Raw genomic sequence first — 15,707 nt, forward strand, 5'->3', positions numbered from 1 at the left:
GTCACGGCGCCGCATGGCCGAAGTGGCCATTTTGATAATCGAATTGTCGCTTTAAACTTTAAAACCGGGGGTTTGCATAATCTTTAAATCTTTAGCTATTTCAGCTCTTAGAATGACTTTCAATAAGATTAATTTGAAATTTTTTTTAGTAATTGAAATTAAAATTTAAAGTGAAAAAGTAATAAATTTTGAACTGATCAATTTTTTAATAAAAAATTCAAACATATAATATTAAACCTCCTTACAAGTTTTGTTTAGGGAAAGATGGCAGCATACAATCAAAACAAAAACAAATCTCGAAATGGAATGTGGCTTTTCTGAAATAAAAAAAGCACAGCAGAAGGTCTGAAAACTGAAACAAAGACCTAATAATATCGCTTTATACTCAAGAAAATTCGGTGAGCAAGTGATGGATATTGAAGATACAAATGACAAAACTAGAAATGTGAGTAATGATAAAATGTTCAATCCCTGATTTTTCTCAAATCCTTTCCAGCTCCAGGCAGCCAGGGCGGGTTCAACGTTCAACGTGCTACCCTGCCCCTGCCGGTTTTTGTCCGGTGCAGCCGGTGCAGGAGAAGAAAGGGGTACATCTCACTAGTCCGACGCTTTCTAGTCCGACAACAATATCAATATGGTTGCAGTCTAGAGATATCTGTATGACAACCATTTTCTTTTGTCTTTTTTATGGATTTATTTTGCTTTTGCCTGATAAAGACTGGATTTTGATCAGATAACAAATTCATTTTATATACTTCCACTTAACTGCTACTTGCACAGGGCGCTCATTGAAAGTGTTTATAGTTCTAGAAATGAGCCACAAAGCATCCTGCATCTCAAAAAAAATAGAAATAGAGTCATTACCACAGGAAAAAATCTTTGATTCCCTAGGTTATGGAAATGTATATTTCCAAATGTGGAAGTGGGGCGACGACTTGCACATTTATTTCAGCGCAGCTACTTACTTACTTACTTACTTTTTGAAGGCTTCTTTGTTCGTCTCAACAGCTGCGCGAGGTGTTTGGCTATTATATATTGCGCAGCACAAGTATTCCACGTATGGTATGACAGGGCTCACACAGCTCCTCAAATCTCCTCAATTCTCCTTAAATTTCAAATGTCTCCTCAGCAATTCTCCTCAAATCTCCTACTTTTTCTCAAATTTTTCCAATATTTTCTTCAAAACTCCTCAATTAAATTTGACCAAATAAAAAAAACATTCAAGGTAGTACTGCTGGCCTTTGAAAGATGTTTCGAAAGTTAATTTTCAAGAATAACATGCAAAATCTCTTGCTCGCTTCGCTCGAACATTTCTTTACTCTAATATCATGTTTCCCTTTACTCATTCTTTTTCAAAACTCGAAATCAGTGGCGTTCTGGCAGGAACAGAGGCCACGACCACCCAACAGAGCTTTTTAAAGGGGGCGCTGCTAAAGAGCAAGGGGCACTAAAGAAGGTTTTTAAAACGCCCCAATCTTAAAAATTATACTTTATGCATGGCTTCCGGGCTCCCACAGCTCCTCAAATCTCCTCAATTCTCCTTAAATTTCAAAAGTGCTCCTCAAATCTCCTCAAATCTCCTACTTTTTCTCGAATTTCTCCAATATTTTCTTCAAATCTCCTCAATTAAATTTGACCAAATAAAAAAAACATTCAAGGTAGTACTGCTGGCCTTTGAAAGATGTTTCGAAAGTTGATTTTCAAGAATAACATGCAAAATCTCTTGCTCGCTTCGCTCGCACATTTCTTTACTCTAATATCATGTTTCCATTTACTCATTCTTTTTCAAAAACTCGAAATCAGTGGCGTTCTGGCAGGGACAGAGGCCACGACCACCCAATAGAGCTTTTTAAAGGGGGCGCTAAAGAGCAAGGGGCGCTGAATGAGGTTTTTAAACGCCCCAATCTTAAAAATTATACTTTATGCATGGCTCCCTTAATTGCCGCACAGGATCAATTTTACTAAAATCATTTTAAGTTACTTTCAATTTTTCTTGCTCGCTTCCCTCGCAATCTAGTTATTTGGTAATTTCTTTGAAATCTTGCTAATTTACAAGTTTTTTTGTGTAAAATGTAGCTTTATTGAATGAAAACCTAACTGCGCCCCAAGACCAATTTGCTAACAACAATATTATTTAAAACATAAAAACTCAATTTTTTTGCTCCCTTCTTTAATTTTGATTTAAATTTAAATTTTAATCTTTTCAGGTCTTTGTAGTTCTACACTTAGAGCCACTGCTCCACTCTAAGGACAATTACCTAGGACCCCTCCCCCAAGAAGGAGACTTTGGTAAACCTTTCCTTTGTTTAATTGGTAAAAAGCCCATTTTCACAATAAAAGGAGACAATCTCAAAAGATTTTTGTGCATCTTTCAGGAAGAGCCACCACCCCTACTGCATGTTTGGATGATGTCGATGTAAAACATTACCCAATTTTTTCATTGAGCAGTACAGTGTTGCTTTTTTAACAACAAAAAGCATCATTTTAACTTGACAAGTTTACTGTCAACAAAATCTCCTCAATTTTTCTAAAAATATATGAAAAACTCCTCAAATTGTTACAGAAATCTCCTCAAAAAAGCGAAAAATCCACCTTAATTCTCCTCAATTCTCCTTAGATTTGAAATTTGGAAAGCTGTGGGAACCCTGTATGAGTTATCTTGTATGTCTAAAACAGCCTCTTCAGCCAGTTTCATCAATATGCCAAGAACAATTTGTTCAACCACCTTCACTTCAAGATAGGCCACCATAGAATGAGCTTCCCTTTATAGGATGAACCATATTCATGTGGCTTTCAGCCTTGCACTCCATTGCAGATCGCAGAGGCTAATCAATTTTAATGACTTTTTTGACTAATGGCCAAGTTAAAAAATTTTAATTTTTTTATATTTGAGTATTAAAAAGGCATGCATTCAAATAATAAAGGTTTAAAATTTTTCTCTGGGCTAGTTAGTAGAATATCTCAAATAGGCTCTGTGATGGAGTGTACACAAGAATATGGTTCATCCTATATAAGGAAGTTCATTCTGTGATGGCCTCTCTTAGAGTGAGGATGCGGCTGAACAAAATGTTTTGGTCATATTGATGAAACTGTCAGCCTTTCGCAGCGGTGAAACATATTGTGCAGCACAACCTTTTGCATGATTACAATGTTTTCTCTGATGAGATTTTGATATAACGTCACATTCATTCTCAGAAACTCTGCATGAGCTTCAGTTGCTGTTACATCAAAGGAGGGGAACAAAGATTTGTGCTGCCATAGCTGTCAACTTCACCTCACAAAAATGCGGGAGAACTCCAAGTCGGAAAAATTTTCCCTATTACCAGTTTTTCTAAATTGGAAAATTGAGAAATCTGGGGAATTTTCCCGCAAAATCTAATTTTATCGGAAATTTTTTCCGGAAATAAAGGAAATTTTGCCATTCGATTCTGAATTTTTTTTCAGAAATTTGGAAAATTTTTGGAAATGCGGGAGATGCGGGAGGAAATACTGAAAATGCGGGAGATTTGGCTGAATTTTTTTCGTGCGGGAGAAAATGTTGGCATGCAGGAGTCTGCATGATATGTTTCGAAAGGTTGCACAGTGGCAAAGTAATTGTGCAAATCACTGGCCCTTTGAAATGTGGAAATCTGGATTTTCCCTAACCAACCCCTAGCTAGGGAAGGTGCTTTTCTCAAACTGACCCCAATGAAACGCCATAGGGTTAGAAATATTCACTAATTAAATCCTTCATTTGATAAATTATGGAACGCTGGTAAAAACTATAAATGCAATTATTCTGTGAGCATTGGCTTGATAGCTCTCATTCATTCTGACATGTACTTGCACTACTTTTGTCACAACAGTCGAGCTGCAGTAGAGAGCCAACTTATTGTTGTGGGATGACTAATAATGCCGACTTTTATTGAATGACATGCTATGAGCAGCTAATCAAAACAACATTCTGAATAGAAAAATGTTTTTTGAAAAGTTGTCTCAGATAAGAGATTATAGTTGAACTAGGGAAGAAAATGAGAAAACTCTTTATATATATTTCTCTTTCTCCATTAGACTTCATTGTTTGAAACCGGTCGTGCTTCATGGTGGAAATCAAATCACAGGGTAAGGTTCTTCTTTTCACAAAAATTTGTGTTATCGCCAAAATTAAAAATTTTACTGCATTACCAAAATAAGATCTTGCCAAAATTAACTTTTTTTGATGTTTTTGAAATTTTATCTACTTTACTATATGTCAAAAATATGTAATTTTTAAACAAAAAAGACTGATTATTCTGCTTTTGCCAAAATCAGTTTTCGCAAAAATTAAAAAACGTTACTCTCGCCAATATTAAAAATAATGCTACTTGCAAATTTAAGTTCTTGCTAAATTTATTTTCTTACAATTTTTGCCCCTTGCCAAAAGTTAGTTCCCTTAAGGCCTAAATTTAAAATAACTAATTAGATTTAGAACGTCATGGTTCCTTAGGAATTTTGCTGCCCATAAAATGTTACCAACTTTATCATTAAGAGCCTTCTTAAATCCTTAGATTATCTAAGTGGCCTAGAAACAATATTCAATATATATAAAATTTCCATGGTGCCGAGTATTTTGATAGGGTTTAAACATTATTGTACCCTCATTTTGAAATACCAAAGTTATCCAAGAATACCTGTTATAGACAAAAGGCTTGTGAGTTTAATAATTAGCTACTAGGCTGATATTTGCGTGTAATTAAAAGATTGCTAGAGCATAAGTTGTTTTCGGTGGCATTTTTATCGAATTTAAATACTTTCAATGTCGGTCAAATCCTGTGGTTCAATTTTCCCGTGGTAAATTTCTCCGTTGGCGAATTTCTTGTCATGCTTGAATCTGTAGTGAAGGCGAGGTCAACCAGGGCCAACTAGTGAATCAAATCTGTGTGTGCGCAAATTTGAAATAGTTTCAATAGTTTTCCTTTAATTTAATCGTAAAAGGGGTTACGCACCTCCGATTTATTTTTGATTTTCTAACTCGGGAAATTGTGCTTCCTTTAACTATCCGAGTTAATTTTCTTTTTAATTAGAAAACACCATGTCCTGGAGATTACGAGACACATGATTGGCTCTACGAATTGGAAGCAAAACCAACAAAAATGACGTATGGCTTCAAATCAAGCGGACGTAAAACTCGAGCTGACAAAACACTACGTGGAGAAGTACTCATGCCTGGTCTCTACAACAATAAAGATTCATTCATTGATCTTCAAGAGAATAAGAAGAGTTCTTATGGCTTTAAAAACACAAACCGTGAAAACAAGTCCGCTGTTTATATCGGAATTCAAGATAAAGAGATGCTGAAAAGTGATCTGGGCCCAACCAAATACGCAAAGGACTTCGAATTTGACAAAAGGAATCCCTCAACGTAATTATGATCTTATTTTTAGAGACTTCTCCTTAAGTATGGACGAAAAGGAAAAATATGAAAAAAGAAATTTCACGTCTTAAATTCAACACATTTTTAAAAGTCTTCGCTGATTCGTTTTGGAAACAGTAGTTTTGCCAGAAAACCGGGTTTTAGGCCTCCAGAGCCGCCTGGGCTTACGCTGTAAGCTTACAGCGCTGTACTGGAGCCTTAGTTAAGCTTATTCTGAGCTCCATACATGGCTGAGCTGGTTTCCAATGGTCCTAAACCTCGTGGGACAAACCCTTGCAATAGATTAGACCCGCATTGAAGTCCAGCGAAAGGGGCAGAACCGACAAATTATATAGTCGATTTTCCGTCAGAGAGATCTTTTAAGGTGCATTAAAGAAAGGCATAGCAAGATGCCTTACCTTCCTCTAGCAACTGCTTACACATTTTCCTTACAATTTCAAATCATTTTTTTTTTCAGGTATGCTTCATTCAAATCTCAAAGTGCAAGATTTCCCACAATTCATTTTAAACCTGTATGTAGCCTGTTTGGAAAAATTTGAAATACCACCAATGATTTTTAAGTGCTCTAAGTTACTTCTGGAATGTAGAGTTTTAACGTCAAAAAAAAACGGGAAAAAACCCAAAGTTATCAATATATTATGTACCATTGTACTTTTAAAAGGTCTGGAAAAAAGAATCAATATCTGATTCTCAACTAGAAATCAACAGTTCTTTAATATTTCATTTTTTAGAAAACAGGCCCACCACCGACACAATATGAAGTCAAAGAAAAGAGAACCGTATCCATTTCATCCCCTTTTAAATCGGGCACGCCTAGATTCAAGAGAGTACATGTCATGGTATGTTTGGTTAACATTCTAATGGCTTTGGTACTTTAGGGGAAGAACCTTTCCCTTTCACCATTCTGGCAAATTTAATTAATTAATTTTGCAATAAATTCTGAATAGGTGCCAAAAGTTTTTCGTTTCTTGAAATTTACTCTTTGCTATTAAAAAACTTTCTATTTAAAAGATAAGTTTTCTGTTAGGCTGCTAGATTAAAAAAAAAAGATTTTTAGGAAGCCCCCCCCCCAGCGGACCCTCATTCACGCAATCTCTTTTTGCAAATTCACTCCTTCACGCAGCTTTCTTAAAATTTTCACGCATTCACGCGAGTTAAAAAGCCTATATTCACGAATTCACACGAACTGCTGGGAGCCCCTTTTAGCCCTCTGTTTAACAAAAAAATAGTGAGAATTTGGGATAAAATCTCGTCGTTCTGGCGCATAAATATTTCTCCGCGAAATACTTTGAAAGGACCATTTCCATCAAATGAAAAATATCAACCATTGTCGTTTTTGTTTCTTTCAACCCCAATAAGTATCAGACGTTGAGAATATTTCAACCTCTGAAGACCAATAATAGAAATTTTATCGCGCATGGGTCAATCAACTCTTGTCTCCCGAATAGACGTCCCTCCCCCGCTAATTGTTAAATGAAAAAAAAATCCATCCCCCCCGCTCTTATTAAGACCCCCCCCGCTAATTAAATTCGAATAATTTAATATTTTATTGCAGTGTAGATAGACCTTAAACTTGTTAAAATTTTCCTTTTTGTTAGTATTGGTTCTTACTTTACGTGTTCATTTGTTAAAGTTTCTTTTTTTGTTGTTGAAGTTGATACCAGTTAAAAAAAATTCTGTCTTGGAATTACCCTCCCCCCTCTTATTCCATCCCCCCCCCCCCGCTTATAAGAATTTAGAAAATTTTCCTACCACCCTGCTTATTCGGACCCCCCCCCCCCCGTCTATTCGGGAGACAAGAGTAATCACTGTAGATAAAATCAGATGAAGAGCAAATATTACCATATTAATGTCTAGCAGACTGTATCAGTATGCAGTTTGCTATTTACGAATTACCCAGAAACCTCCAAGTGTGATTGAAATGAGTTTCTTTCAAAATAAATCTTTTACGTGATCCCCAAATGTATAACAGTAATTACTAAACTTTTAATCATGGAAATGTCACTTTAATTGAATCGAAATAATAGACAGACTTTATGCTATGATTCTCTATCTATGACTCTGACTTTAAGTTGTGTTTTCAACGACGGGAATAAAAACATCAACTTTGAACTTCATCCTAGATCTTGGATGGTCGTCATGGTTACTTTTCTCTGCGTTGATTGCGCGCTGAATAGAATCTGGATTGGTCGGTACAGCGTCGATATGTGCTTTGACCTGTGCTTTTCACAGTACCAATGAGCAGATTTTGACTACAGCTTTTCTACACTGTGAGCTATCCCTTTTTTGTTTAGAAAACACCGGGGCCTGGAGCGTACGCCAAGATGGTCCAATACCCGATGCCGAAGCATATCCACGATGTCGGGCGTTATCATGGGATATTCTTTCCGCCCAGCACAACCACCATCAAATGACGGATGGGAAAAATTGAATGTTGTATATAAAGTTTGTATGTGTGCAATGGTAGGTTTAGAATCTTACGTTTTTGAAAATGGAGATATAAGAAACGCCCCTTCCGTTTATTAGAAAATGATGCGTGTCTCGAATAAATGCACAATATATGCTTAGCAAAATGTATGTATATGTTTTTATTGAAAAATGAAAGATTTTATAGGAGGGGGTTTCTAAAAATCATTTGGCACTCTTAAGGGGGGGGGTCCTAAAACTGGAGTGTTGCACCTCACTTATAATATTTCTCAAAAAAGAAAAAACACACAAAAATCATAGAAACAATAGAAATATAGTTAAAATCGTGAAACTCAGGAAGTTTGTGGCTTATGTATAAACAAGGCAGGGATTTTATAAGGGGGTGGTTAAGATTTTCTAAGAGAGGGGTGGAAAAATTTTCTGGTTTGGTTAAACGAGGGCGGTTCGAGAATTTTTGGACATGCTCCATTTCTTTAGATGACCTCCCCTCCCCCCGATTCCCGGGCCATTTTATAGATGGGCTGTTATCAGGCTTAATCAAGTAGGTCCCCAAAGTATAGAAAGATTTTCAAAAGTATATTTTTCAGGTTAAATTATGGGAGAATTTTAAAGCAAAGAGGGTAATTATTTTGAAAGCGAGAGGATTATTATTTAATTAGGCGAGACCAATTTAATTTATTGTTCTCCGGGCAGATCGTTGGCAAAATATGAGTCGGTCGGTCGGTAAAATAAGAATAAATTTTTCATTTATCAGGGGTGGTAAAGTACCAAGAAAATGTTTTCCAAAAAATATCTGGATCAAAAATTCACTTTTTTTATCTTCGATGAAGATCATAATAAAGTCTTAGTGTATGGAATGGTTTGATTTTCTAAATTTTTCAATTTCTTGAATTAATTTTCAGCTCTATTCAAATTTAATTCTTACAAATAACTAGTGCGTAAAATATATTGTAGTGGAAATTCAATATTATTATTTTTTTGATTTTAGCAAAAATAGGGTCGGTCGGGCCCGTGGAACAACAAATTAAATTGGTCTCGCCTTACCAAGAAATATATTTTTTGATTTTGTACATTTTAATTTTTTATACTAACGATAATTTATTTTAATTGTAGAATTATTTTTCTAAATGGGTAACTAGAAAATACTAATATGAAACTCAGACAATTTTTACAGACTTTTTTTAGTAGCATTCCTTTGAGAAGCTTTAAATTTTCATATCATTTTTATATTAAAACTACCCTTACTACCCAGGACACCAATACGATTTTTCGCAATTCTTGGCCATTTTCGGCAAAAGTTGATTTCTTAAAAGACCAATTCGCGAAAGCTTTTACATGTACATGTTTTTTTATAAGCATACAAAAATCCAAAAGCTGACTCGGGAATGCTTAGATCGAGAGATTTACAAAGCTGAAAAATGCTTTGAAATATGCTTATATCCTAAACTAAATTTTAGAGAAATTTCATAAATCCGTTAAATTCCAGTCAAAAAGAAACAAATTCTGAGTATGAAGGCTCAAGGTAATGTTATTTAGGATATGCTTAAATTTTTACCATATATATGAGCCTAGTTATGCTTATAAGCGCAATGCTTATAAAGAAAAAAACATGTATTACCAAAAAAAATAGCGAATCATTTAGAAAAATAAGGTTGTAGTAGATTTTTACTGGGAGAAAATTAGAGAAGATTAGAGAATTTTAAGTTATCAATAAATAATGGTTAATAGCCTAATGATTTAATTAATTAAATTCGATCAATAAATTAAATTTTTATAAAAATTGGGTTATAAAAACAGAAAATAAAGTATAGGAAAAACAATATTTCTTTAATTGAAATGTTTTTGTTTAGAAATACTCTGCTCGATAAGGTCTACTGGTTATATTCCCATAACAAGTACTGTTTGTGTTCACTTGAAAATGCTGTGAAGGTTGCATTCCTTCGTATGCGAGCGCTCGCTCATAAGCGGCCCGCTCGCTACTACAATAAGTCTCACATGAATTACGTTCGTTTATCTTCGATGGCAGATATGGTGAAAAACCTGAAGGTGGAGCAATTGTTCGCGCAACGTTAGCGCTACGGAACCGGTCGTTGTTCACCGAGGAATTAGTAATGTTGTCAGGTGATGCATGTCCACTGCTAGTTGGGGATGACGAAGGCGTTGTGGGAAAAGACATGGCTGAGAAATTGTGATGGGAGGGTGAATGGCTGGTTGGCTGATAATGTTTGTGTTCCGTGTTGCAGATGGGCGGATGATGTAAGGGTGGATGACCATTCTGTTGTTCAGAGATGGGTGGTGAGGATTGAAATCCAGTGAATTCTTGAGAGGATGGCAATGCTTTATGATTTGCATCCAGTGAGCTGAGGTAGTTTTGCCACATGGGATGAGAAGTGTGAGGTGAAGTGTTGCTATGATATTGCGGTAGTGTTTCATTAGCTGTTGACGATGTAATGTAGGGTGGAAAGCCATTCATTGGTTCGTTGTAACATGACGTCATATAGCGTTGTGATTCTTGAATGTTTGCCCAGTGTTGTGTGTTGGTGCGCATTTTCTTGCGGTTGGAGCGACGCTTTCGGTAATCACCACGCATGAAAGCATCGAAGTATGATGGATGGATTGTCCAATTACAAGAACGACCATTCTCTGGCCGATTCAACTTGACAAAGCATTCATTGAGTGAGAGTGTGTGTCGAACACAATTTCTCCACCCGTTGCCACGCTTTTTCAACACTTCGAAAGAGATGGTCATGAAAGTATAGATTTCGGACAAGGTGGCGCGTTTGAAGGATGTCCGCATGATTGCTTGAGCGATCATTGCTGTATAAGAGCAACTGTTGTCTTTCGCGTTTGTTTCCACTTTAGTATCGTCTTTCTTGATGTTGTTGTGGCGATTACCAGTGTTGACGACTGGTGGTGGTATTGGAGGTTGTAGCGGCGCATTAGGTGGTATCAAGAATCCATTGTTTTCCATTATAAAGGTTTTCAAGTTATCAATAATCACAAGCTATTTTATTTGTTAATTTCAAATTGCCGTCTTTAGAAAACAATTCTCTCCTTCTAATCATACAAATGTTCAATGTTCATACCACTCCACCGTAAACTGTAACTTTTGAATCTAATAAATTTGCGATTAATTCTAATAACTTTTCAATATTATTCAAAAACTAATTTAATTTTTGTTCAATAAGCGGTAAATGAGCTAAAAAGTTTGTTTTCTTTAGCCAGTGTGTGCATTGTCTGCAAGCTGGAAAGTTTATGGTGAACACTTACATAAAATACTTGTTGATATACTAAATGCTGTTTGCCCAGTTCCCTCGTAAACTATTTTCATACACGGTCGGGTGAACACGCTCGGTTGTTTAGTCGCACCAACGAGACGTCAAACAAAATCAGACAATGAGCGAACAAAAACCGATGAACAGTTCATGCCGAATAACGAAAGTGAGATTGACGTGCGAAAATTGTTGTTTTTATTGCTGGCGAAAGTCTCAGGCGTGAATTTTTCTTGCGCGCGCAAAATAATATGTTAATTTTTTTTGGAAATAATGTTTTCCGTTTGATTAATGTACAGATTTTCCAGAATTTGTTTTTGAGTTTTCTTGGCGTAAATAAAACCTGCCGGTTGTACATTTTGTTTGTTTTGTTTTTCGGAAAGATTTGTAGGAAGTTAAACTATGGTGATTTTGGTCAACTTTTGCGTAAATTTGTTTATGCGTAGTCCTGATTCATTTGCGCATGAACATGACTTTTAATCTTCTTTATATTTCCTAAAATTTAGCGTGAAAATAAGTTGGTATTATGAAAATCACAAAAACAGTTATGTAAAAACCCTTATGCATATTTTTTTTTCTAATGAAAAAGCCAAATTAAATTTGTTTGGCCGGCTCTTATTTCTTTAACACTGTTACCCTTAAGCCCCTTAAATTTCAGGGGGAAACTTAAAATCTTTTTCTTTAAACATTACATTTGCTTTAAATAGGAGCTGCTCCAGGCTATGTGTTGCTCTTAAATTGTTGTTATTATCAACCAAATGGTAAATTCACCGCAATATTTTGAAAATCCCCAATGGATATCTAATGGCAATTTTATTTTCGAAATCCAGCCCATTTAAAATAGAGAATTTAACTAACTGCCGCTTTTCTTCTTTCTCCCTATTGATTAAAAAGTTCTCACCGTGGGTTAGGCTTCTGCTCATCCTCTAGCGAAAAAAGTTTCTTATAATATATCTATAGAGGTCTGCGATTCACACTAACCGTCGGTCAATAAGGTGTAGCTTTATACACCCCTGTGTCACAGACCCGCTAGGACCCCAGACCCATTGGAAAATTTGGCCAAAATATCGTCCCCAGTTGGAAAATACCCTGGAATTTCAGCCCCACCGGGAAATAGACTTTGTTTTCATCCTCACTAGAAATTCAATGTTTAAAAATTGTCACTGAATTTTTTAACCTCGGAACAAAAAAATGTCTGTTCCCATTAGGATTTCGATAGGAATTTCTATCCCCACTGAAGAAAAAAGTTTCTCCGGGGCTGTGAGACAGGGGTTTCTTTATCGTTCAAATGAATTTACTTCAATGATAGAAAAAGGGGTTCAAAATGGTGGAAACGTAAGAACAACAAACTTTTAAGCTTAAAGGTGAAAAAGATAAGCCTCAGGGGAATTTTCCTTGTTCTAAATTTTCCTTGTTCAATTCTTCACAATCAATGGGAAGAGACAGGGATAGGAAGAGACAGGGGTTCGATCACTATTATTGACAGCTGGATCGAAGTAGTCTTTCATAACGAAGACAATTAGCTAAGTAATTGCAGCAATTACTGTGAGTTGCTCAAGCATATTATAAAAACATTTTGTTCTGATTTCTATGAAAGATAACGAGCCGAAAATAGCAACAAGAAAGCGTGAAAATGCCGAAAAATTCTTCATTTTGATAACTTTGCGAGAAGCAAAAGAGTGTTAAGATAATATGAAAAGATCATGTCGCAAACAACAGATATATCTTTGGTCGCTATTCCCTGGTTGAGAGACTAAAATAAATTTTCTATCTAAGATAGTAAAACTCGAAAAAAATTTAAAAGTATAAATTTTTGGTTGGATTCTTTAAAAATTATCTTTCATTCTATCACATTTTTGAGCAAAAGCTACAGGAAATATTGTTCGATTTTAAATTTTTTCTATAAATTAATAAATAATCCTAAATTGCAAGCTCACAAAGTATTTTATCGTAACAATATACAAAAATTTACATAAAAATATCAAAAGAACGGAACGAAAAAATCATCAATGTAGATTATTCATGTACGCTGACTGTCCCATAAGAATTCCCAAAAACATTTCTTAATACGAATTCGATGCTTAAACTAAAAGCTTTTCAAACTATTGCTGTTACAACAAGTGATACTTTTATGGACCTACCTGGTTATGCATTTAACACATATATAATTGATATCTACTTAGCTAAAAACACTGTTTACGAAGCCACACTGACAACAGACGACGAGAATTTACCACCAAAAATTTACATCGGTCTCGCAGAAACAACCTTCAAAAAGCGATATGCGAACCACAAGAAATCGTTCAACCACGCCAAATATGAAAATGAAACCGAGCTCTCGAACGAATTTTGGCGGCATTCTCGTAACCAGACCAACCCTAAAGTTACATGGCGAATTGTAAGAAAGTGCAAACCGTTCAACAGAAGCAGCCTGAAATGTGACCTTTGTTTGAACGAAAAATTTGAAATCTCTTTGCGTAAAGACAATTTATTGAACTCTAGATCTGAACTTATCTCAAAATGCCGGCACATAAACAAACACCTACTTGAAAACTTCGATTCTAAAGATTGACGTCAATTTTTTTTATATGAAGACGCGCTGTATTGAATTTTTTTAAATAAACTTGGAATTTTGTTTTGATAGTTATTTCTAATCAACTGATGAATGCGAAAGCAAGAAACTTTAAGTATTGAAAAGAAATACAACGTTTCTTAATCTTTATATAATTGATATCTACATAAGCGTGACCATTAAACAATCATTCAGAACACAAATAGTGACGATCTATTAAAATTAGTCGTTTGTTTCTTATAAAAAAAGCACGTTTAGAAACCAAAATTTCATGCTCTTGAAATATTCTTTCATATTCAAGACTTCGAGAGCAAAAAAACATATCTCATCAAAAGATTCAGTAATTTTAAGAAAATTGATGTATGCCTATTAATAGTGATTCTTATAGGTAAATATGCGTTTTTTGAGCTGAAAAACTCTTTTCTTACAAAAATCTGTTTGAGCAATCTTTTACCTACTTTCATGCAAAAAGTCAGAAAATAACAAGTCCAAAAGACCCTTTTTTAGCTGAAATTTACCCCAAAATTTTTTCCTCCAAAAATCGAGCTCCGTCACATTCGAAGGTTTATATTATGCATCTTTGTGCAAAAATATCATAAAGAATAAAAGAACCAATCTCAAGAAAAGCTAATACCTAAGTAATTGATAGTGTGCTTATAAAAAAATATCGAATTTGGCCAGTTTTTTCTGTAAAAACAAGCCAAGCAACCAAAATTTCATGTCTAAACACATATATTCTTTAAAAGTAAGCCCTCATGAGAATAAAAAACATCTATCTCATAAAAAAAATTGAGTAATTTGACTAAGAACATTGATGTATGCTTATTAATACTGATTCTTATAGATAAACATGCGTTTTTTGAGCCAACAAAATTTCTTTGCAAAAATCTGCTGCTTGAACCATCTTTTACCTATGATGGTACCCTACTTTCATGCAAAAAATCAGAAAAAAAATTAATGATCCAATTTTTCACAAAGTCCAAAAAACTCATTTTTTAGCCGTTTTTTGGCCCAAATTTGCCCCCCAATTTTTTTTTCAAAATCGGGCTACGTCACATTCGAGGGTTTATAGTTATGCATCTTTGTTCAAAAAATCGTAAAGAATGAAAGAGCCAATCTCGAGAAAAGCTAATACCTAAGTAATTGATAATTTGCTTATAAAAAAATATCGAATTTGGCCAGTTTTTTTATAAAAACACGCCAAGCAACCAAAATTTCATGTCGAAACACACATATTCTTTAAAAGTAAGCCCTCCTGAGCAAAAAAAAACATATATTTCATAAAAAAATTGAGTAATTTGACTATGAACATTGATGTATGCTTATAATAGTGATTCTTATATATAAACATGCGTTTTTTGAGCCAACAAAATTTTTTTGCAAAAATCTGCTTAAGCCATCTTTTACCTACGATGGTACTCTACTTTCATGCAAAAAAAATCAGAAAAAATTAACGACCTTATTTTTCACAAAGTCCAAAAAACCCGTTTTTTAGCCGTTTTTTGGCCCAAATTTGCACAAAATTTTTTTTTTTGAAAATCGGCCTCCGTCACATTAGAGGGTTTATAGTTATGCATCTTTGTGCAAAAAATCAGAAAAAACTAACGAGCCAATCATGAGGAAAGCTAATAACGAACGAACGAACGAACGAACGAACGAACGAACGAACGAACGAGCGAGCGAGCGAACGAACGAACGAACGAACGAACGAACGAACGAACGAACGAACGAACGAACGAACGAACGAACGAACGAACGAACGAACGAACGAACGAACGAACGAACGAACGAACGAACGAACGAACGAACGAACGAACGAACGAACGAACGAACGAACGAACGAACGAACGAACGAACGAACGAACGAAAACGAACGAACGACGAACGAACGAACGAACGAACGAACGAACGAACGAACGAACGAACGAACGAACGAACGAACGAACGAACGAACGAACGAACGAACGAAACGAAACGAACGAACGAACGAACGAACGAACGAACGAACGAACGAACGAACGAACGAAACGAACGAACGAACGAA

At 35.3% G+C, this 15,707-nt stretch overlaps 2 protein-coding genes across 2 annotated transcripts; one reads left to right on the forward strand and one right to left on the reverse strand.

The window, feature by feature from the left end:
- Positions 1 to 306: 306 nt before the first annotated feature.
- LOC136798347 (protein STPG4-like) lies at positions 307 to 8,984 on the forward strand. The gene is made up of 7 exons (XM_067054951.1): positions 307 to 445; positions 4,051 to 4,101; positions 5,043 to 5,380; positions 5,850 to 5,904; positions 6,124 to 6,231; positions 7,687 to 7,855; positions 8,808 to 8,984. Exons 1-6 carry the CDS (start codon positions 410 to 412, stop codon positions 7,804 to 7,806), a joined length of 708 nt encoding a protein of 235 aa, XP_066911052.1. The 5' UTR covers positions 307 to 409; the 3' UTR covers positions 7,807 to 7,855; positions 8,808 to 8,984.
- A 622-nt stretch (positions 8,985 to 9,606) lies between these two features.
- Positions 9,607 to 11,045, reverse strand: LOC136798346 (forkhead box protein unc-130-like). Its single transcript, XM_067054950.1, has one exon. The coding sequence runs from the start codon at positions 10,788 to 10,790 to the stop codon at positions 9,666 to 9,668; it is 1,125 nt and encodes a 374-aa protein (XP_066911051.1). The 5' UTR covers positions 10,791 to 11,045; the 3' UTR covers positions 9,607 to 9,665.
- Positions 11,046 to 15,707: the final 4,662 nt, after the last annotated feature.

Source organism: Clytia hemisphaerica, unplaced genomic scaffold, assembly GCF_902728285.1.
Source record: "Clytia hemisphaerica strain Z4C2 unplaced genomic scaffold, Clytia hemisphaerica genome assembly, whole genome shotgun sequence".
Classification (NCBI taxonomy): domain Eukaryota; kingdom Metazoa; phylum Cnidaria; class Hydrozoa; order Leptothecata; family Clytiidae; genus Clytia; species Clytia hemisphaerica.